The sequence below is a fragment of the Papilio xuthus genome, unplaced genomic scaffold, assembly GCF_000836235.2.
Source record: "Papilio xuthus unplaced genomic scaffold, Pxut_1.1 DF829758.1, whole genome shotgun sequence".
Classification (NCBI taxonomy): Eukaryota; Metazoa; Arthropoda; class Insecta; order Lepidoptera; family Papilionidae; genus Papilio; species Papilio xuthus.
The window spans coordinates 2021255-2045235 of NW_013528891.1; the positions used below are offsets into that span (position 1 = coordinate 2021255).

At 32.3% G+C, this 23981-nt stretch overlaps 4 protein-coding genes across 7 annotated transcripts in view; 2 read left to right on the forward strand and 2 right to left on the reverse strand.

Moving 5' to 3' along the window:
- LOC106126480 (clavesin-2-like) overlaps window positions 1–23981 on the reverse strand; it is a 59901-nt gene that overhangs the window by 2502 nt on the left and 33418 nt on the right. The window contains 2 exon segments of one of the 4 annotated variants that reach the window (NM_001312368.1): window positions 135–401; window positions 14410–14577. In NM_001312368.1, the coding sequence (NP_001299297.1) occupies window positions 135–393 (259 nt within the window). In that variant the 5' untranslated portion in view covers window positions 394–401; window positions 14410–14577. 4 annotated transcript variants of the gene reach the window in all.
- Window positions 16010–17444, forward strand: ND-B22 (NADH dehydrogenase (ubiquinone) B22 subunit). The gene is given in 3 exon segments (NM_001312586.1): window positions 16010–16160; window positions 16520–16662; window positions 17211–17444. Coding segments are annotated over 3 exon segments (435 nt in total). The 5' UTR covers window positions 16010–16062; the 3' UTR covers window positions 17405–17444.
- Der-1 (derlin 1) lies at window positions 18113–21410 on the reverse strand. Its single transcript, XM_013324564.1, has 5 exons — window positions 21068–21410; window positions 20699–20902; window positions 20191–20339; window positions 19484–19594; window positions 18113–19097 (listed from the first exon to the last, which is right to left on the reverse strand). The coding sequence occupies exons 1-5, from the start codon at window positions 21218–21220 to the stop codon at window positions 18959–18961; spliced, it is 756 nt and encodes a 251-aa protein (XP_013180018.1). The 5' UTR covers window positions 21221–21410; the 3' UTR covers window positions 18113–18958.
- LOC106126399 (deleted in autism protein 1 homolog) lies at window positions 21762–23798 on the forward strand. Its single transcript, XM_013324084.1, has 3 exons — window positions 21762–22519; window positions 22663–22844; window positions 23138–23798. Exons 1-3 carry the CDS (start codon window positions 21902–21904, stop codon window positions 23571–23573), a joined length of 1236 nt encoding a protein of 411 aa, XP_013179538.1. The 5' UTR covers window positions 21762–21901; the 3' UTR covers window positions 23574–23798.

Here is a 23981-nt window from a genome sequence, read left to right on the forward strand (position 1 = left end):
ACGATATTTTTTCTAATGAAATTAATTTGTCTAGCAAACTCAAAGTTAAAATTGTCATCTTCTTATCCTCTTCCCTGTGGAGAGTCTGCACTTTTCTACTTTTCCCTATAAGTAATGAATGATTTTTAACTAACCAGTTCGGCATTTCCTGATAGCTGGATGTTTTTCAATGAAGTGTCTCATCTGCGCCAACGCCTGCTCTCGAAGCGCCGGTTCCTCCCGCAGCTCGATCCTGGCTTTCTCTCTTAGCTCTGGTGGAAGTTCCCCAGTTTCCCTCTCTTTGCCTTCCAGGATATATGTGCGTTCATCTTCAGTCAGCCGTGGGGAATCAATGTCGGGTTTGGGTTCATGCTCACGACGGCAATCTTCTGGCTGTAGGACGGATGTTGCCATTGTTGTTTCTGTAAATTATTTTGTGATTAGTTGTCTTAATAAAATGAAAATAAATAAAGTTTGCGAGGAACTGTCTAATGTTGAATGTAGAAGTGACCGTCTGGGGAAGACGAGGTGTAATGTGGTGACTAAAGAAAGCTTTGTAAGAACCGCGCCAAATCAGCAATTTTGTTTAGTTTTTTTTGTTCATCGTTATGTCCTTCTGTATAAAGTTACTGGATGGTTACATTTTCTATACTTCACGTCTACAATATAAGGAAAATGTTCAATACAATATCGTACAAAAGAATTACGGAGCAAACAACCGTGTTGAATACGCTCCAACCTGTTGGTGACAATAAAATTATGACGGAACTGCCAAACATTATGTAACACACATAAGAAACATCAAGATCCAAGTAGCCTGGAGATTACTAAACTGAAGAGGCTTTGAACACAGTGATGTTGGATTATAAACATAAACAATGGTATAAGACGATTCTAGAAGAACTATCTAGAGTAACACATTGTCCCAACGTAGACCATAGATATTTTATTTTTAAAAAGGAGGTCACAAATAGAATGAGAGTGGCACAGGGTGGGGCATTGTGGAGATAAAAAGGAGGACCACTTTCCACAAGGGATGACGTTAAGCAAACGATGTCTAGAATTTATATGAAAGAATAATAGAATGACTCTGTGTAGCTAAAGTCCAAATATTTACCAATAGTGTGGTTTCAATGTTTTAATGACGGAGTTTTGTGACGACTCATTGGGTAGAGTTTCATAATTATCATCGTTGAAGATACGACTAGTTGGCCATTTTTTTTTAATTCATATTTTGTTCGATAAACCTAGACACAGAAAACTACTGGAATGGTTGCTACATTCGACTATTCGGTTTACGTAAGCGATTTAAATCGATGCTGCAGTGTTGCATAAACAAACATCGGTTCAACGGTTACGTTACAAGGCTGTTGCTAAATTTTGATATTTTACGACTTTTATTATGCAACGATTTTTTTGGTGACAAAATTCGAGCGTGTGAATATTAAATTCCAATTTCGAAAAAAATATTTTTGACTAGTTGTCGGCCGTGACTTCGTCCGCGCAGAATAAACGAAAAACTTAATTAGCATGTAATGTAGTATGTTCTACATCAATGCCAAGTTCTAGAGATACCGTCAAACAAACATCCATCCATCTAAACATTCGCATTTATAATATTAGATATCTCCGTTACTCTTTCAAACCTAGACAATTAATTCTTTTTGGCAGTAGAAACTCAAAACAATATTATAACTTGATGTCTATGTAAAGAGGAGACATACTTATCGTGCCTTAATCTCATTTCTAAACGTATCTAAGTATAATTTCACTTTTCGTACACGTTTGCAACAATGTACCACTTGACCTTCAAACTTGTCCGTGCGCCAAAACTTTCACCGTGCCTTTCACGTCACAGTAAAAGTGATTGATGACTTTGACAATGGAATATCTTGTAACAATACACTATTCTGCTGTATAAAACGTAATTAGATTGTATTGGAGCATTCAAAACTATCCCTAGGAACTTACGATGTTTACCAAGGGTTTTCTCAGAGTAAAATCTCCATTTAAAACAAATTATTACCTCTGTTTTGTCAAAGATAATGACGGGGATGACGATACGTTTTATACAGAAGTTTTGATCTCAGACCACGGTTAGATACTGAATCCATATGAGTTTTCAAGGACATGATCCTCGTTGAAAATAGGTAATAAAAATCCTGCATAATACATCTAATAGTTCTTTCGTTCGGACATTAACTGTCTTTTTTAATAATTCGTCACAAGATGTTTTATACGTCATTGGAACGACACATTATTCCGTGAATAGTCATATGAATTGCTCAATCCTTAAAAAAATATTTGACGTAAATCATATTCGATATGGTAGCTAAAATAACTGGCATGACGAATTTTAATACTTCATTAACAAACGAAACAACGAAATTATATCATTAACAAAATAAAAACAAAACAATTGAATTCAGACAGTAAATCAAAAACAAAAACGTTATTGTACTGTCAATCTGACAGTTCACTGAATAGGGTTAAGAAGTCGTTAATTTTTGAATACACCCACCAACTGTCTAACCATGCCAATTTTAAGAGACAGGACTTGTCAAGTGTGTGCATTCCCATCTCACAATTAAAATAAGTTCTAAGCTTTCGTGAGTACCTGTTGTATGTGTATATTTGAGTAAGATGCGATCCTAAAAACGGTTCAATTTTACGCAATATGTCAGCATGATATACAAATGAATGTTTAATTGGATCTTAACCTCATCCCTGTGAAAAACAACAAACGAGAGTACAACGGTGTCTCTTTGCTTAGTCCGTTTTTTTATATTCAACAATCAATAGGCCATAGGACGCGGCGACAAAGCCCTACTTATTATTCAAACATTTCAATGGCGTCCATTATCGTTATCAATAAATCCATTTACAGTCAGTAAGCGTGTTAGTGCTGTGAACAAACATTAAGGAAAGCTTTTCGATAACATACAGATTAAAACCAACCTTAACATCAAAGCAATAGACCGTAATTTCGTATAATTTTAAATTTATAAAAGGTCTACTTTGTTGGCTGTTGTATGAAAATGTATTGAATAAGAAATGATAATTTGAACCTTATTGTAATACAATAGAGTTTAAAATGATATAATTTGTTTGTTTTAGTTATTACAGTAACTTTTACTTATGAATACAATAAAATTAAAGGGCCAATGTAGTTTATGCTTCTATTAACGGTACAAATTGTTTGACCAAAGATTAATATAAAGGAGCTAAAGGTACCTGTATTGCCTAGTCTAGACTATCATTATTCTATTGTATTCTAGGGCTCTAGGGCATTTAGTGACTGGATCCATTTCCTTATGGAGTACGGAGTAACTTAGTATAAGCTAAATACGTACTGGCAGACTAGTTACTTCAATTGTTTAAATTATATCGTATTGAAAATAAAATTAAAAACAAAAAATCTTTTTAATACGTTCTTATTACTCGAAATAATTAATAATTTGAAAAAAATAAAACAAAATACTCGTCAAGACAATTCAAACTAGTCCAAACCTAATGAGGTAGTGTCGTTTAATTGCGAATTTCCTATGGCCACCTATTAGCTAAATCATCAGCATGTTATTATAATATGACATTGCCACGTGATTTACACATGTATGAAAAATTTCAGTTCATCAACCCGAAAGTGGATCATTAATTTGCAAGATTCGATGACAAACATCCAGACAGATGAGGTGAAACTAAATATAGGTAAAAGCTTGTTAAATTGTTATAGGTCGTTAATATATTTTTTAACATAAGATTATAATAATTGTACTTAAGTGTTTACAAAATAAAAATTTGGTTCATGATACGAACAATTTTAGTTTCACGAAGATTGTTAAAAAAAAATAAGTAGCTATTATGAATAGTTTTGAACCTCTTAAACTATTATATAGCATTCATAATTTTAATCTTAAACAGTGTGAAAGGAAGGTTATCGTAAGATCAGAAATTGCTATGTCCTTATTACCTTACCTTGAAACATTTTTACAGTTGGAAAAGTGGCGAAAATTACATGCGCACTGCAACCTAAAGGCATTTGCAATAATATAATATTGTTAGGTGTTGTACCTCTAGTAGACAGAGGCAATGCAAAACAGAGACTTTTTTATTCATCCTCTCTACCTTAAAATTATAGGGGTGAGGAAATAACATTAAAGGCCAGTAATAAATTGCTTACTTCGTAGATGTAGCAATTATAAATATTTTCTACAACTACCTCTACTTACATCCATCTGCCGTTGATCACATGGTCACAAAATTCGGGATGCACTTAAGGCACGTCCACAATGAACGATGGCCAGGTTGGACTGGTCGCGCGGTCATCGCTCCCGCACCGGTACCTTCCCGAAATATTGCGACATGGCCACAGATCCACTGGATAAGACCCATTTGTACACACGTACTTATTATATAGAGTAATGCCCTTTATATGATCATACGTTAATTATTAATAATACCTAAGGAATAACAAACTATGGACAATAAGCTGGACTTTAGATATGTCCTGTATCAAAAATTGGACTTGGACTTAAGAAAAAAATTTAGTGCAATAAAGTAACAAACTTATTATTATATTATCAAGGCAAGTTACTTTATCTTTAAGATAAGTACTAAAGTAAATTTTAAAGTAGCTTACATTATGTGTTTTTATCGCTTTGTACATAAACAAACCCGCGTGGAAGCTCGGGAGAGTTCGACGAACCTTGGACGTTAGTCCGAAACCCTGATATCTGGAGGTTCCCGAAGGTTGCTTTATAGTTGCCTAGGGTTCCATAATAATAAAAACCATATTAAAAATAGTTACGTAAAAGAGTTGAACCAATCAGTATGGATCAAACTGTCCCCTGAGACTCCGCCTGCATCTGCAAAACTTTGAGTAGCATATGTTCTTCCAGATTATGCTTTTTATTTACGACAAATTTCAATGAAATCCTTTTAGGTATTCTGGAGATACTTAATAACAAACATCCACCATCCACTTTTGCATTTATATGATACTAGGTGTCGCCCGCGACTCCGTCCGTGCGGGATTAAAAATAGATGTTGGCCGATTATCAGACCTACTCAATATGCTCACAAAATTTCATGACAATCGATCAAGCCGTTTCGGAGGAGTATGGGAACTAAAATTGTGACACGAGAATTTCATATATGATATTTCTTTATACAGAACCCGATTTAAAATTTAACAAAATAAAGAACATAAAGTTAATCTGATATTTCAGTAAGCATCAGCAGTCCGTCCCTTTCGTCGAACACGTGACGCGTTGACTTGCATTTTAATGTTTGAAATCAACAGAAATAAAATATTTTAAATTTTATCATGGATAAATCATCCCATATGATAAATGGTAGTAAAAAAAAATAAAGTTAGTAAGGGATTTACCTTATAAAAGGCGAAATTATTGCTATTTACTTATGATTTCCTCTGGACATAATTTAAAGACTTCAGAACAAATTTCATGTTTTGAAGCTATCAAATAGCGCCAACGTTTGCTTCCTTTAAACTTTAACGTTGCTATATATGTTTTCAGATATCTTGGCAACTCTTAACTTCGTACGAGTCGCTGCGCAGAACACAATTTTAGGTATAGCAGGGCGCAGCGGGATGCGGGCGGAGAGCACTGCGCATCGCGTACATGACTGTCCCACAAAGATATATGAAAACACTACAAATTGAAATATTTATGCATAGATCCCAAAACAAGTTTAAGGAAAGATAAAATAAGCTCATCCCAATAGATGCACAAATATGTATCAAAGCCATACAAAATTTAAATTACAATAATTTATTTATACAAACTGTTTGTATGACCGTCATTGAGTTTAATTACCCATTAGTAACATATACGGTGTAATTATATTAAACACAATGGTACTAGGAAAACAGAACTACAAAGAGGATTTATTAGCAAGACGCTATTGGTATAACGTTCCTCATGTTTCGTTATGTTATTGAAGTTAGCGATAAAGCGCTACGCAGTAGACCAAAACTCATATAGCAAGCAAGGAAACGTATTCATCTCTCTCGTTCATCTAGTTTTAGAATATACGTCTTTCTCGCTTACACATTATAGAAGGGAACAATACTTTGAAAGCCAACATCAGACGTACAAAAGATAGGTGGCGAAAGTAATGGACATTATAATGCAGTCAGATTGAATGTCCGACAAAATTGTATATTTCAATAAGATAGTATTTCCATTATACTGAGTTGGTTATCTTTCTGGTGCATTAGGAGCGGTAGCGTAATATCTATGTTACTTTGATAACAGTTGTTTTGTATGGAGTTATTCTAATAGTATCTACTTTACGACAAAACTACTACTACCAGGGCTCCATAAATTTGAAGAGTAATGTTATTCTTAGGCTTTAAAGTTAGGGTACGTCTACACTAGCCTAAGACAAAGTAGTTACAGTTCTCCTTTATCTAAAGGTGTGTATACATACGGATTAACGTTGTGATGATCTCGATGCACCGATGCAATCAGAGAGAGATTACAGTTAGAGCTGAGTCAGCTCGCTGCGCGGCCCCATTCTGCTCCGCCGGACAAGACTTTCACTGCATGCCGGTACGAGCTATCGAGATTCATTCGAACTAGTATTTCGTTTTACAATACCCATTTAAGTATGCTGATACTAAAGTAAGCTATATGAGCTATGGTTAAAGACATTGTTCGCTTTGTTATGCTAGAAAGGGACAAACTAATGGTTCTCCAAATCCGCAAATCTTCAACTATCATTACAATCGATAAAATTACGAGACTCTATCAAGTTTTTAAATACGTAACTAACAAATACTTTAAAAGTTTGTACTAAGAACACGTAGCTAAAATAAAATCGTGTGTTTATATCTTACTAATATTATAAATGCGAATGTTTAGATCGATGGATGGATGTTTGTTAGAAGGTAGAGCTTGGAAGGGTCCCGAACGGCTTGACGGATCTCGCTAAAATTTAGCATAGATGTAGAACATAGTCAGGAAGAACACGTAGGCTACTTACTAAGTTTTTCTTTTAACGCGGACGGTGTTGCGGACGACCTGTATGATTAATAAACTAACATGATAACACTGTCAGAGGCTTCGACTCGTTCTGCGAGTTCACTTTAGTACCACCTATCTACGTGAAAAATCGTAGTGGCATTTGATGTGTTAAATGTGCATTTAATTGTCTCGAGTACGACTTGAATACATTCAATGATTACTTTACGTGCAATCGAGGGATATCCGTAGCGTGACCACAAACAGCGTAAATAATTATTACTATTCGTGCAAATATACGGTAAGTTGTTAGTTTAAATGGCCTCGTAATTGCATTAATACATGTATGAATTCGGACGTTTATTTTAAATTTTAAGCCGTCTACACACCTTCGGTTTTCACAGTACAGTCGGACTGTCCAGTTAAAACGTTGTTGTGTTGGCAACATTGTAACTTTCAGGCTGTACAAGTGTACAGAACTCTTAATTTTGTTGGTGTTGTTCTCAGTTGGTTAGTAATTAGTATAGTTGATTACTAATTAAAAAAGTATGCCAATTATGTCTAAGTTATTCCTAATTTCAAAATGATTATTATCTTTCTCTTTGCAACTACTAGCGGTCTAGTTTTTTGACTGTACACGGCCCAAAAAGCATCTAATGTTCGGTGAAATTACATTCAAAAAATGTTGGGAGATTATTTTTTTTTAGAACAAAAAAAAGTTTTGAACAAGTGTACGGAATTTCACGGTATTGAGCTTTATTTTTTAAACAATTTGACTTGGCCTAGTTCACACGTTAATATACTGAAGAATGGTTTTTGGTGAATTTTCTACGTCACGGTTGCCATCTTTGTTAAATTGCAAGCAATCGGACTGGATATAAAATAGACTGACTCAACTTGCAATATTCACGTGTAGTTTTTATAGCTCTATAGTGTTTAACTACACTTTTATAAAAAGGAAAAATTATAAACATCTTACTAATATTATAAATGCGAAAGTTTAGATGAATGGATGGATGTTTGTTTGAAGGTATCTCTAAAACGGCTCAATGGATCTCGATGAAATTTGGCACAGACGTAGAGCTAAGTCTTTAAGAAAACTATCTACTATTTAAGTTTTTATTATCACGTGGACGGAGTCGCGGGCGACATCTAGTATGAATACTATGGAAACAGTTTCAAAAATTCTTTACGATTAGAATGCTTTACTCTCTAAGTGATATAAATTAAATTCAATAGCATTATGGAATAAAAAAAAATTAAACTCATGTTTTGTTTTTAAGATATTAATTCTTTCATGATGTATTGGTACTACAAATAATCTACATGTTACTGGGTCAGATCCGGCTCGAAGGATCAATTTACACTTCGCTTAAGAATATTTAACTTGTAGATATAAGACGGTCATGGCTAAATATTATGTAAATTATATAACATTTTAAACCTTTATTCGACTTTTAAACTGTAAAGCTAGCTGTTATGTTATGTTGTAATGATGACCTTGGGTTAGGTCCTAATATGTTACTGATATTATAAATGCGAATGGATGGATGGATGTTTTTATTATATGATACCCAATCACCAGAACATCTCAACGGATCTTGATGACATTTGGCACAGATGTAGAACACAGTCAGAACACATAGGCTATTTACTGTTTTTTTTTAATTCCGTGCGGACAGAGTCGCGACCGACAGCTAGTAGTTTTTATAAAGTTACCAGATATTATTATTTTATCTAAAATAAATTCTACACACAGAGGTAATATGTATTTTTTATATATTAATTCTATTTGTCATAAAAAAAACACGAAGTCACATATTTCATTATTTCAATTTCCTTAATGCAAAATGATAATGACAATTAATTTAATCGTTTATCGAAAAAACCATAGACACTGCGTGTAACCGTGGATTTTCGCCATTGAAATACGATACACACAAACATATCGTTGTCTCTGTTCATTGAAAACGAATGAAAGAGACGACAATATTTTTCCGTACAAGTATTTAAATAGAGGAATCCATCAATAATTTCATTTATTCAAAATAAATTGGCACAGCACGAACATTGTAGTAAAATCTTTGTCTAATAATTTTGTTCATAATTGAAAAAAAAATGTAAATCCTTTTAACCTTACCACATTATGGAGCTTATATTTTTTTTTACAATATGATAATGAGAATATTCCAGAACACACGATTTTTTTTTATTTTAAACAACTATTTACGTTCTGGCTACTATCAAAGAAATTAGGTTTTTCTAAAAACTTACTGTATTTAACTCAAGAACGGCCTTACCGATATGGCTGAAAATTGGTGAGGAGGAGCTTAGAGCCAGGAGACGGGATACTTTTTAATATTTTTTTTATAATTTATTTTTTCGAATTTATGCCTTGAAGATCTGATTTATATTTAACTTACTTATATTATAAATAAGTTTATATTCTATACTAATTAAGATTTTTTTTATATCCACGCGGATGGAGTCGAGGGCGACAGCTAGTTTGTAATAATACAAGAACACAACAGATGACCAATTCAAATTGACACTGCTAAAAGCGACACATGTATAGAAAACTAGGTCAACGGAAGTTGTACAAAGCAAGATACAAATGATGTAACTTCAACCCGCATAATTATAAGCGTGAACAAAAGTGTCACAGATTATATTAGGCTTTCAATACACGACTTATTATAACCTAATAGCTGTCGCCGCGACTCCGTCATCGCGGTATTACAATAAAATATATTAGTAGCCTACGTGTTCTTCCAGACTATGCCAAATTTCAGCGAAATCCATACAGCCGTTCTCAAGATACCTTCAAACAAACATCCATCCATCCAAACATTCGCTTTTATAATATTAAAAAGATAACAAACGTGGTTGACTAAAGCCTAATCAACCTTAACTTGTGCCCAGTTTATATTATTCCTTGCATCAGTGCGTTACATCGCATAATCTGGAACTCCGTCACTTGCACAAGGTTATGATATGAGGGGTTTTTTGTAGGTAAAACCCCTCATATCATTTCATCACCTTTGGGGGATCAGGAGCAGAATATATTTGTAAAGATTGTGCGGGTACTCTGTGGTCTGTAGTTGTTAGCTAATTGAACAATCAAACAATAGTTATTTAGTTTCGTTAATAAAATTCTTTATTCAAAGTGGATTTACCTAGCAAGAGACGAGGTCCGCATAACCAAGTGAATTGAAGAATGTAGGTTTGTAGTGCGGGATTTTCGTAATGTTGCTAGGGTTGCCATAATTTTTATTTAATCCTCTCTTTCTTCGTAAGCGATCGATGACTGATTTAAATCATGTTAATTTAATGACGTGAATAAAAAATAATGTAGAACGAAATGATTGAGCTTAATTTTTTGACAAAAATCAACGGAAGCTAGAGAAAATAAATGACACGACGGAGATAAAGAACATAACTTTTTTGAGGTCATAACTAAAATAATTAAGTTCGTTATTAGTGTTAATTATAATAAATACATCCAATTTTAGTGTTACTTTCTAATTATGATAAATTTGGTTCAATAATACCACAATTTACGATAAAACAACTCCCCACTTTTATGTAGATATTAGTGCCAACCCTATATGTCGTGTGTTCGTTTGAATCGTAATTAACACAGAGAGACGAAGTTTCCGGATGATTTCACTTCTATAAATATTCAGTTAAAACAAGTAGCAGTATTACGTAGATTTTTGCTGTTTTTATTACTATTAATATATAAATTTATAATATAACAAAGAAATTTACGTTTTATGCATCTTTCTTTAATCGACCACTCTAATTAAAATAAGATATTTATTGCAAAGTCGATGTCGCACGCGACTCCGTCCGCGAGAGATTAAAAACAAAGTTAATAAGTAGACTATGTGTTCTTCCAGACTATGTTCTACAAATTTCAACGAGATCCATTCAGCCGTTCTGGAGATACCTTCAAACAAACATCTATCCAAACATTCGCGTTTAAAATATCAGTAATAAGTAAGATAGTAAGACTAGCTAGTACTTATTAATATCCTTGTTAACATTTTAAACCAAAACCTTTGTAAAAATCTAAACACTAATAAATATTGAATTTTTAATGAATATGAGTTAAACTTCAAATAGTTTTAAACATTTTTTATTTAAGTTATACGCAAATATTCTATAGGAATTTGACATGTATTCTTGTCGCCTCTATTTGCTTAATAACCTGTTTATATTGACAGAGTGATGATGAGCAAACTGCTAATTATTTGAGACAATCGTAGTGTTCCAACTCCAGTGATAGTTGTATTAAAACATATTGTTGTCTTTGTTTTGTTAAAGAAAAAGAAAGAGATAGCCATATGTATACGAGTTTCAGTGTAGTAGAGTTCTTCAGTACACGTGTAACCTTGTCACTCTACACATTACCATAGACAATATCCAATGGCTACCAAATAGAGGCGACACTGTCTCTAATATTACGCAACATATATATAATGTTTTTGTAAGAGTGCTTCGACAATAACTTATAGTTAACAAGTATGTAATTTATACAAATATGTCAACCTTATCGTACAATTTATTCGAAACTAACTGTAGCCTGCGAATCCATTCGCACGGTACTAAAGAAAACTTAGTAGCCTGTTCTTCCAGACTATATTCTACATCTGTGCCAACCTTGATAATTTAAACTTCTAAAAAACATTTATTTTGTTAGGAAGAAAATCAGACACTGTTCCCGTGTACTCGCACAACACTAGCCTTACTAAAATGTCGACGTTTATGTCCCCTCACTAATCAATCTGACACTTGACTTGGCAATAAAAGAGCGCCATTCGCGCCAAAGGATTCTTACTAATAATGTCTATAAGAATACACCCAACAATTCGCAACCAATAAAACCCGCTAATTAACTATGTTTCATCGATAAAAGGAATATGATGTACATAATATTAATGAAAGTGATCTAGTCAAAAAGTTATGTTATAGCCATACATTTCCATACTTCAACATACAAAAGTGAGAGCTTTGATTTCACTTTCGTTATGTCGAATTTAGTTAGACCCAATTCATCGCGACCGCGAGCGACAAGGTGAAATTTTAACCGACAATGAAAAATGTTGAGTTTAGGTACTGAAGTATTCGAAAGTCCACGATTTATTGCCTTCAATAAACTATTTTTTTTTATTTAACCAAAAATCTAGAGTACTTTTTATCTATGGTAATTGTAGAGTAATGAAAAATCTTTTTGCTGTGACAATTGAACTTTCTTTTAAAAATGTAATAAAAAAGGTAGAGATCAATAAACATTTGTTTGCAATTTTATAAGATAAAGCAACTAAAAGGATTTGTGAGTAAAATAAATTCCAGCTTGATGCCTTCACGCGTTTTTGAGAAAAAGGGTCTTGACAGACAGACGGACGGACAACAAAGTGATCCTATAAGGGTTCCGTTTTTTTCCTATGAGGTACGGAACCCTAAAAAAACAGAATATATTCGGAGCCATCAGCAATAATCAATAAACTTGACCTTATGACTTGGAAAAATGTCATAAAATATAATTATGAATTTATGGTTCAGCCTCATTAAAAAGTAATCGTTTTATTAAAGACACCCGGATAATTAATACCAAGCAAAACTACTATGTTGCCCGCGGCTCCGTCCGCGTGGAATGAAAAAAACTTAATTAGTTCTCGGCAATTATTAAAAAAAATAACATTTAATCCTTTCAATATCACAACACAATAAACAAAAACAACACAAAAACATAATATTTGAATTTTTCTCACCTTTTAAACCTTCCCTAGAACATCAGGAACCTTTCAAGACCAAGATAAAATAAATCCGTTCAGCCGTTCTCGAGTTTAAGACAGACTAACGAACGAAGTAGTTTATATGAATAAAACTTAAAATAGTAAAAATTAAAGATACAATTATTTTCCGATATTAATTTCAAATGAATTGTGAACCTCCTCCATTTTAAAGTCAATTAGAAATCTTACTAATATTATAAATGCGAAAGATTAGGCTGGAAGATAACACAGGCTACTATGTTTTTTTTAAATCCGCGCAGAGTCGTTGGCGAGCTAGTATGAAAATAAATTGCGATATTTGCAATTTCTTAAGCCATGTTTATGGCAAAGGACATTTAACCATTGAGCAATTTAGCAAAGGTTAAAGGGTCGAGACACAAATTATGCTTACAGAATATGAAGATATTTTGCCAGACTCGTGGTAAAGTAATGATTTCGGAGGGTCCCTGTAACCAAAATGACTTAAATGAAATTCTACGGAACGTCTAAAGAAAGTCGGACTTATTTTTTATTACAAATTAACTCTCAAATGTAATTAGTAGCCTATATTTTCATCCAGACTATCTTTTATATGTTTGCCAAATTTCATCGCGATCCGTTCAGCTGTTCTGGATATACCTTCAAACCATCCATCCATCTAAACATTCGCATTTATAATATTAGTAAGATAAGATTTATCGTTAATTAACTTTTTTTAAATTTAGAAATGCATCAGACAACAATGCTTTATAAAAGTTCAAAGACGACCTTTTTAAACATTTCCATGACAAATCGATTTTAGAGGCAGTGCATGGAAAAATTAATAAGACCTTGGCATTTTAAGGAAAGGGTATAAAAACATTGTGTAAACTTTATCGGCAGTAAAGGCGACATACAATTAACATATGTATGTATAAAACACAATAACCAGTATTTAAAGTTGTCAGAGTTAAAAAAAGTAAAAGTAATCGACCTTTGATTTTTTTAAGTTCTTAATACTTATAATACAGTAGGTATTAACTTACATTGTGGTTTAATTGTAAATTACCATTATAAAGTATAATAAAATACGTCTGTTTATTAAAACTTTATTACTCAGAGTTAATTGGTCGCTAAGGGAGAACTTATTGTAGGTTTAAAGAAATCACCGAAAGATGCCTTCATTGCCTATAGCAACTCCTATAGGCATATGAGGATGAGCAAATTATTGTTTTAAATCATTATACGATCTCGATGATTTTTTTTTTAAGACGCGAACTTTTCCTTTTATCGGCTTTTAATAATGAAATATGTGCATAAATAATAAATTCATGTACTTATATTATCATTCATTTAATTTATGTAGGTAGACTTGTTTACCTTTCCCTAATAAAATATATTAAGACCTTTGTTAAATATAATGTTTTGTTATAATATATACACAGTGGATTTATTCTTTGAAGTAGAACCAAGAAGCTTTCACAATCATCTATAATAGAAAAAACCGTAGAAAATGTATGTCTGTACTCATAAAAGTTAAACGTGAAGTTTGTTATTTTTTAACCTACCTAGTATAGTTAATTTTTGTAGGGACTCTTCTTAGAAGATTTAGGACTGTATTAAAACTTAACAAATCAAAATAATTCATAGATATAGATTAAAAATAATAATAAATAAATTCTTACCTATAAAACAAAATCCACTTAATCGAGGAAAGTAGATAAAATATTTCTTCACTTTTGTGTAAAAAAAATGAATAGAGCACAGATGATATAGAAAAACCGACGCGGATTTATTTTTCTTAATTTTTTTAATAGTCGTTCTGAGCGATGGTACACACCGCTCCGAGTGTCGACCGAACACTGTTCAACACTGGCTGGTGGACGTTGTAAAAGCGGTAAGTCTTGAACCTCCTTGGACGAATTATTCAAAGCCATGATTGGGTCTGACTCTACGAAATATTAAAAACAAAAAAAACTAACAGCTTTGATAGTTCTTTGTTCTTAATTTTTATGATTTAAATTTCGAATAAAATACTTATTCCTTCACAGAGAATCATTTAGGTCATTAAGGAAAATACTTAGTGTACATATAGTATGAGAATTCTGAACTATAAGACCAGTAATCCACTGAGTGCAATTCAACTTTTTAATGAAATTATCGAATTTTTACGCTTTTCAATCCATTTCTTATTGTATTGAATTTCATTCAATTTACTTCGCTTGTACATTGCTATTTCTAATTTTGATCGTAATTTCATAAATTTAATTTTTGTAAATAAAAGAAAAAAAATTGTGAGGTTATATTCTTTCCCGCCATATTGGTAGATCGAGTCGGTGTTACTCAGCAGCAGTCGCACCAACCGGTCCACTTTAGTCATCTCATTGAGTCCGTTTTTCTAACTTTCTTTGACCTCGTTAATGTTGCTCGAGGTTTGTTTTTCGTGATCGCATTTAATAATGTTTTGATTGTACATCTAGGTACAGATTAAAATAAATATTTAATATGAAGTATTTATGCTAATGAGCTTCGAACACTTAAGATTTATTTTTAAGTACTTACTACTACCATTACATAATCGCATAGATGTATTTTTGCAATTGAATGTTGAGAACCACCGGAACAGCGGAAGAGTACCTAAAGAGCTGGGATTATTTTTCCCTTAACACTGCTTTCAAAAACTTGTAGTCTTTTTCTTATAAACACAAATAATCCAAAAGGCTAGACATAGATTTCTATTAGGTCCGGCACAGGCCTTCTATAAGTATAGTAGTAATACAACGTTTAACTGATACGTTAAACAAAAGATAATCTTAACAACATGCGTGTTCATGCAGCCTTGTAACGAATACATGAGAAAAGCTTTGTGGTTAGCATTTATCTATCATCTCTAACTTGCTTCGGCACCTTGTCCAGTAAAACTGATAACAATTCATTCTTAAAAAATCAAAAGTAATGTTTAGAAAATGTATGAAATCTTTATCGCTTTACTACTTGCTATTGTATATGTTTCATGAAAAGTAATCAATTTCCGCATGTAGATATACCATTACCAAAAAATAGAAACCCTTTTCATGTAGCGAAAAAATTACGGAAATAATTTCTTATAATGGCGAAGGTAAATTGATTAGTAATATCAAAAAAAAGGAAATATCAATGAAAATATTGCGCAGATAAGTGAAATACGAACATTTACAAAACTTTTGCCGTGTCGGTTTATATGGCAACGTCACAATAGTCAAATGTCAAATTATGCTGTCATCTGTCAAAAAGACAGTCTTCGTATTCCGTCAAAAATCAAAATCAATATAACTCTGATAAACAATTTAACAACAAATATGTCGAATATTCCACTGGGAATACCAACTCAAGTTCAAAAAATATGTAGTCTTTACAAAAGGACATTGCGGAATTTAGAATCGTTTTATGATAGACGGTAAGATGTCAAAATTGTTACCATTTTCACCTGAACTCCCAAAACATTACGTAATTATTATATTCTGTTTTATTTTGAAGTAATTTCAATATTTTATAATAATTGTTTACTTTCTCAGATGCATGGATAATTACTGCGAAGGTTATTATAAGTTTTGACACTCATCAAATCGTATTTAGTTTACATTATAACCTCTGTACGACATCAAAAGTAGAAAAGGATGTTGATTCATTAAATTAAACTTATTAGAAGTAGTAAATTTAAGATGATATTTCAGTACAGTATATTTATAGTAATATTGTAAACATAGTTTTTAAACTAGAACTATAAAAAATTGCCTAAAAAATTTTTTTTTCTAGCCATGTTTACCGCTACCAGGCTGTACTTTGCCGTGAAAAATTCGATAAAATTTTGAACGAAAAGGATGCACGTAAGGTCGCGGAAATGGTGAAACAGGGAGAGGAAGAACTGTTTTTAACACAACATCCCATACCTAAGAAATGTAAGAACCTTGAACAAATTTTAATTAGATCTTACTAATATTATAAATGCGAAAGTTTTTATGGATGGATGGATGGTAGTTTGAAGGTATCTCTGACATAGCTTATTGGCACACATGTAGTAACATAGTCTGGAAGAACACATAGACTACCTAAGGTTTATTTAATCCTGCACTGACAGGGTTGCGGGCAACTGCTAGAATATAAATTTACAAACAAAAGCTGTATAGGTGTCTTAATTATGCATTAATTATATTACATGCAAAGCTACACCCTTATTATCTATTTACTTCTACATATAGCAAGCAATACAAATTTAAAATAACATTTTCACATGTTCTATAATCACTGTAGTCGAGGAGATGCTTTTTTAATATTGTAAGAAACAATATGTAATCTGTGAACAGTTTATTTACATTTATTTGCATGGCTTTATAAATAAATTCAGTTATTCCTCATACTACAACAAAATCATTAACAGTCATGAAAAACTCTGTAATAATAATGAAAATCCTTTTGTCTAATTATTTATAATAATTATTTGTTACAGTTGCGAAAAGTCCAGGCGGTGTAGCATATGAGCGTGTTGTAACACCTCCTGATTGGGTACTTGACTACTGGCATCCATTGGAAAAGGCTCAGTATCCTGAATACTTCAAGAAACGTGAGCAAAGGAAGAAGGAATTCATCGCAATGTGGGAGAAGGAATACGGAAAGCCTGACCCCAAGGATACACACCATTAGAAACTGTAAAAATGTACATTAGTAAAGTTATTGGTATTTATATTTTTTGTTTTATTATCTTTAAGAATATCCCTGAACTAGTTGTCGCCCACTACTCTGACTGCGAGTAATTAAGGAAAACATAATTAGTTCCCGGCAATTATTAGAATTTTTCTCATCTTTTAAACCTTCCCTAGGCCTCCACAAATATTTCAAGACCAAGAAATCAATTCAGCTTTTCTTGGGCTTTAGCGAGACTAACGAACAGCAACTGACATATAGAGAAGATATTTTTTAATACTCTTTACAAATAGAATTAATATTATTTTTAGGGTTTGCATACTTAGAAACTGAAGAAATAACATAATATTGATGTAAAGAAAACACGAAAGACCTTCAGCTGCAGGGATTTAAGTTTTCACAAACTAAAATTCAATTTTTAAAAGAAATTTTATTTAAGTCATTACAGTTTTATAGAAATGCAAATCAGACTAAAACGTATGTACATCGTTTTTACAAAGTGGAAAAGTCACATTTCTAAACTAAAAATAAATTGTAAATAGAATTTGAAGAAATAATAAAAAAAACATTTTGCTCTTATGTCTTTTTTACGTACGTGACAGTCGTTTATATAATCATAAATATACATAAACAAAAACCCTTAAATTCTGCTTTTATTCATTTTTAACCATTTTTATTACACTAAATTGGTTATTAGTATCACCTCTAAACAGTGGAGCCAAGTTTTTACTTACTATAATATAATAAAAATGCCTACATTTTTTGGGTTAGCATATAAACTTAGTGGAAACCATTTTAAAGGACTTCCTTTAAATCCAGGTTGGGTGAAGGAAAACTTTATTATTCAACCTTCACATATCTGCGAAGAAATTCAAAGAAAAAAGATAAGTTTAGTCAACTTGCACCGGGTCAGTGTTGGGTTTTAGCAGGTTAGTTGACTACAAGAGCCCCTAAGTCGGGACATTTATGAGTCGATGAACAATTGGTTTTACCAAAGAAAATATAATTTTAATATTTTATGTCTGTACTCATTTAATCTGTATAAAAATTATAACAATATAAAAGTGATTGTCCGTTTTCAAATGGGACAAAGATAAAATTTTATCTTTTGACGTAAATTATTTACAAAAATAACTAAATAAATAGTCGACTCATCGCAACATTTATTAATTAAAATTTACGAAGAGCATAAAATTAAGAACTGCGAGATTCCACTGTAAAAAACATTGTTATCTCTCTATTATCAAAGGGAATGAAATAACATGTTTAATGGCAGTGGAACCTCACAGTTAGAACCAGACCATATCCAACTTATCCAAACTTTACCCAGGACCTATACATATGAAAGACCATCATAATATAGGATTACTTCATAATTTTATATTATGTGTAAATTTGTAGCATATTTACTTTAATAAGATATATTTTATTTCTGAAAATTAAAAAAACAATATAGCTCATTACCAACATATCTATTATAGATGATCAATCAAAAGATGCACAATCCAATAGTCATATCCACTTTTACTATATATAAATAGTTTTTTACTCCACTCAGTTCCCTCCTAACGTTTGACCTCTGCCCCAGTTATGACGTCCAAAGACTGCACCACCAGCCGGGCGTTCCGCCACTCTCGCTTGGGGCGCGGTACCGAAACCCCCAATATATCTTGTATCAGGAAAAAATTGTTTTCTGCAAAATAATTAAGAAGTTATTACCTATGTATATAACTATAACATATAAACTGACCATTTAAAAGGAGAAACTGCACTAATCTTTTTCTTATTGACCAATTAACAACTATGAGTGAAGTAGTAGTGTCATTCCAAATCATGCTAGTATTATTTACATACTCATAATTACAATCGTCTTATGGTACTATTGTCCATATATAAAATTTGTGAAGTTAATCAACCCACGCTGGGCTATTTTGGATGACTAAGGTTTAGTCATCACTAAATGGAGCCACTATGGGCATATATTATATTGGCTGATCTATAAGTGATCTAGTTATCACACATAAGCAGATGTGATTAAATACCATGAAAAGTATAAATGGAATAAAAAAAAACACTTACAGGAAGGCAGGAGGTGTTAGCAAAGCAGGGCCACCAAACTCCTGTGGATATTTGAAGAGAAGGAAGAATGCCACATGACCAATCAGGATACCTAGTAGTTCCATCATTCCACTGTAAAAATAACATATTATGTAGAATTAATAATTATTAAAATTCAAGTTATGGGGTGATTATTGTTGTCTCTGTTTTTACAAAGAGAATATGAGGGATGACAAGTCAACACAACTGTCAGTGCTGTCAAAGAACACAATAAAATAAAAATAACAATACAGTCAGGGAAGTGGAAGTGGACTCTCCGGATGAGAGGATTCATGGAATTGTTTTCTTCCTGTGCATCCACTCCTTCGTTGATTAAAGGTAGGCAATGCATATGCAACTGTTTATGTCTATGGACAACGGTCACTTCACTGTTACTGTGATTTCTATTTTTATGATGTTAAAAAAAGTCAAACCAGGATAAGCGAGAGTCCAATGGGACACAATATTTATCTCGCCTTTAAGGATTTTTCCCTGTGTTTCTTGCTTATGTAGGTTGTCCATCAAAACCAGACCTTAAACTTTAGTTTATAGAGGCTTTAGGCTTAGCTAGTTCTCACTTATCCAGGTTTGATTGTAATTAAGCTTAATTTGATATCGAAAACTGGCATCAAAGTCAACCTTACTTTTACTACTTGAACAAAAAATATGGATAAAACAATAAAACTTACCCTCCGCTTAAAACAAGGTTAAATGCAAGCAGAACCCAAGGTAAATACATTGCCTTGAAGCGTGTTCCAAACCAGAATGACACAATAACATCCTTATTAAGTTGACACCAAACATAAAGCACTGATAACACCATTGGATCCATCAATATCTGTAAAATGATATATATTTAATAAAAGAACAATAAAAATATGAAATGCAAATGTTGTAATTAGGGACAAGAGAAGGGTAGATTAAGATTATAAATGCTAATGTTTGGATGGTTGGATAGATGCTTGTTTGAAAGTATCTCAAGAATCAATGAATGGATCTCAATGAAATTTAGCATACAAATAGAAAATATTGCGGAAGAACACAACATTATTTACTTTTAATGTTTTTTTTAATTCCACATGGACAGAGTCCCAGACCACAGCTATTTTTAGCTATGATTCATTTGACAAAATAAATAAAACATTAGCTTACATTATTTCAATTAACACTAGATTTCAATGCAATATTGTAACTTACTGGCAAATTAACTAATAATCCAATAACAACACAGCAAGTCCAATTAAACAGGAGCATGTAGAAATAATCAGCTGGCTTTCCCGCAAATATCCCTGTTTCCAACCTTTGAGAATAATTGTAGAGGAAGTAGCAATTTATCAAAAAATGGAAACCTGTGCCTGGTCCAATCGGATAAAAGAATAATGCTGTAAGTGGCCTCCATATCTGGAAAAAAGTATATTAACTTAATCAGCACATTGTTTAATAAAACAAAAGAACTTATACGGTAATAACATGTCTTGTGCATCTTCCTGAAGTCAAATTGAGAGCGCAGTTTGTTTTGGTGATAATTTTTACGATAATTCAAATAAAGATGTAATATGTGCTTACCTGGAACTGATAGATGAAAGGATAGAAGTCCAACACAAAGTTGTGATAATGAATTATCCCAAATCGACCTATTAAACTTAAAATTATCGTACAAGATAGCCAGTATCTTGTGAAGAAGGGTACACTATAATACCAGTCTTTAAATTCAGACATTGTGAACACCGGAGCACAAAATTGTAATCACAAAACGGACTCACTAGTTATGAATTGATATGACAATCATATGATTAAAAATAAACGTCCTGTGATGAAACTTGATGTAATTTGAAGCAAGTACACGTGTCCTAAAAGAATTTGTTATCCAAAATTTGCAAACGCAGTGACAACAAAGATTAAAAATAGCAAAGATTTTTTTTTAGTTTTTACCCAGCAACAATGATGTTTCGTTTTTTAGAACACGAAAAAAGGTAGAAAGGCAACTTTTCTATCTTTTAAAAAACTTCAATCGTGCTAGCCTTTAATAAAAATATATTTTTCCACAGTAAGAAGATGTATGAAAATAAGAGTAATTAATCGACACAAGTTTCTAAATGGTAAAATTCAAACTTACAAAACCACAAAGACAACTCCACACAAGTTATTCTATGAACTCTGGTTTTTTGGCTCTGTCATTGACCTAAAGGTCTATGTTACCAGGTCATAAAATTAAAAAAAAAAGTATCTGTCACTGTCAGTGTCAGTTACTGGCTGAGAGATGCGACCAGATGCCACTGTCAAATATGTTGTGAATCGCTTTGTGTTTATATATATTTTTTAATCAAATTATGATGATAAAAAATCACAGAATCTCTGAATCAATTTGCCTCTGCGCCCTTTTCTAACTAAATTATTATTATGAAGGACAAAATGTATAGATTAATGTTACTTAGACGTAGATATTGTAAACGAGGGATTTGTGCGATCCTTGTGATTGTAGCGTCTTTTTATGTTTACATTTTATTATTTGGTAACTTAAATTCACCTCAAATAAATCATCTCACTGATTTATACCGCTGTCCTGCTTGCTACGGTGTATCAATATGTCCTGAATTGTACTCGAACCAGATAAGTCTTCAAACTGACGGTCACTGGTCACTTGTATTTAATGCTAAAAATATTTATTACGGATCCACAAAATCGAATAGGAAAGTTATTTTGAAAAAGCTAGCTCATGATTGGGAATTAAAAGAGTTTGATTCTAATTTATGCAAGAAATGGAACATGGAAGAAAATTGTAAACCAATGCAGCTTGTAAATGCAACAAATATTGATGATAAAATCATTAATATTGTAGAGTACAATTTTACTTGGCCTGATGCTGAACCACGTAAAGGGCTTGTACTTTGTCCATATGCATATAGCATACTTGATCTCATAAAACCTCTCATAGATAATAGAAAATTAAACAATAAGTCCGAAATGTTGAATATTTGGACAATGCTCAGTATTAATCCAGAACCAATTATTTTACAGGTATTAAACTGAAACAATTATAAATTTCTTAAATAGAATAACCTTGAAATCAACCCAAATATTTACATTAGTACTGGAAGTTGAATAATGAGATAAATAGTACTTGTGTCAACCTGATGCTTTATTGAATTTAATCAATTCAGATACTCCCGAAGGCTCACAGCTGGCCTGTATCCGCTTATGCTGGTGTGTGCGGAAGACTAGAGGTGGTTGCATATGAAGGAGAGCCCATTTCATCATTAACACATATTGAGTGGCGCAGGAAACTGAAGATTGCTAAAAAGATTCTCGATGCAGCAATGGATTTTACATTCAAACATGATAGGTAAAGATAATTTTAATCTGTATTAATTTTAAAAAGAGTAAACATTGTATTGTTTATTTGCGTTGAATAGTCTTAGATACTACAAAACTAATTTGAAAAATTCTTTCAATGTTGTGAAGCTACATCATCTTTGAAAGACAGGTCGGGAAAATGCTAGTTATTTATATTTGTACCACAAAATAATTGTCATTAATTTTTAGAACTTGTTTTTAAAATTTATTCATCCTTTTTTCAAAATATCATCAGATGAGCTAATAATATAGTATGAATAAAACTTTATTATTAATTTTCAGGTTCCGCTTTTATCTAATGGATTGGTCACTAGATAATATAGTTGCCAATGAAAAGGATGAAATTTCTTTTGTTGATTTAGAAGATGTTATAATACTTGATAAGCATATATCACCGAAAAAAGATTTACCAGATTGGTACCAACGTTATAACAGAGAACTTATTGGACCTGGATTCACATTTTCAATTGAGAACATGTGCAAACATCACTTGAGTGACCATAATCTATGGGCAGCATGTTACATTATCGGAGGAGAGGATAATCCGTTGCTCTATCCTATACCAAAAAGTATTAATACCTCACGACCTTATTTAGACAAGCTGTTAATTGAATGTTTAAATAGTGATGATAGATTTAAAACTCTAGCTAAGATTCAACATTATATTAGTGATATGTTGATGGATGATAAATTATTTGGATCTGCTACAGTTAGGTGATAATTTATTTTTAATTAAATGACAAAATATTTGCACTGCTCAGCTAGATATAACTGTCCCAAAAGATTGTTAATGGAAATGAGACAGAGGTGTTTATATAGATTTATCTATTATCTTAAAATATAACTCTTCTGAATGTGTACGGGAATGAAATCAGTACAATAATTTGGTAAGGAGCACGTTTACACTTATTACATCGTTAATTATAATTTGTAAGTATAGGCACATTAGTAAACATCAAATGTAAATGTTTTACTTTATAATAAATATAGATGTAGATGACAAGAATGCATTTTATTAAATTACCCTAAAACTTAAATATGGCGGGAAGCTACCGCACAGGCGACAATGTATTTAAAAGATCCACTGTAGTGTATATTTTCTCCATTGTATCGTTATTTTTTCGAT

Excerpts from the sequence above, each read along its gene's own strand:
- Der-1 (XM_013324564.1), bottom strand. The coding sequence starts at position 21,220 with ATGTCTGAATTTAAAGACTGGTATTATAGTGTACCCTTCTTCACAAGA. Across the intron at positions 20,340-20,698 it reads GATTATTAGTTAATTTGCCA|ATATTGATGGATCCAATGGT; the intron begins GTAAGTTACAAT and ends ATCATTTTACAG. Across the intron at positions 19,098-19,483 it reads CTAACACCTCCTGCCTTCCT|AAAACAATTTTTTCCTGATA; the intron begins GTAAGTGTTTTT and ends ATTATTTTGCAG.
- LOC106126399 (XM_013324084.1), top strand. The coding sequence starts at position 21,902 with ATGAAGGACAAAATGTATAGATTAATGTTACTTAGACGTAGATATTGT. Across the intron at positions 22,520-22,662 it reads CAGAACCAATTATTTTACAG|ATACTCCCGAAGGCTCACAG; the intron begins GTATTAAACTGA and ends TAATCAATTCAG. Across the intron at positions 22,845-23,137 it reads TTTACATTCAAACATGATAG|GTTCCGCTTTTATCTAATGG; the intron begins GTAAAGATAATT and ends ATTAATTTTCAG.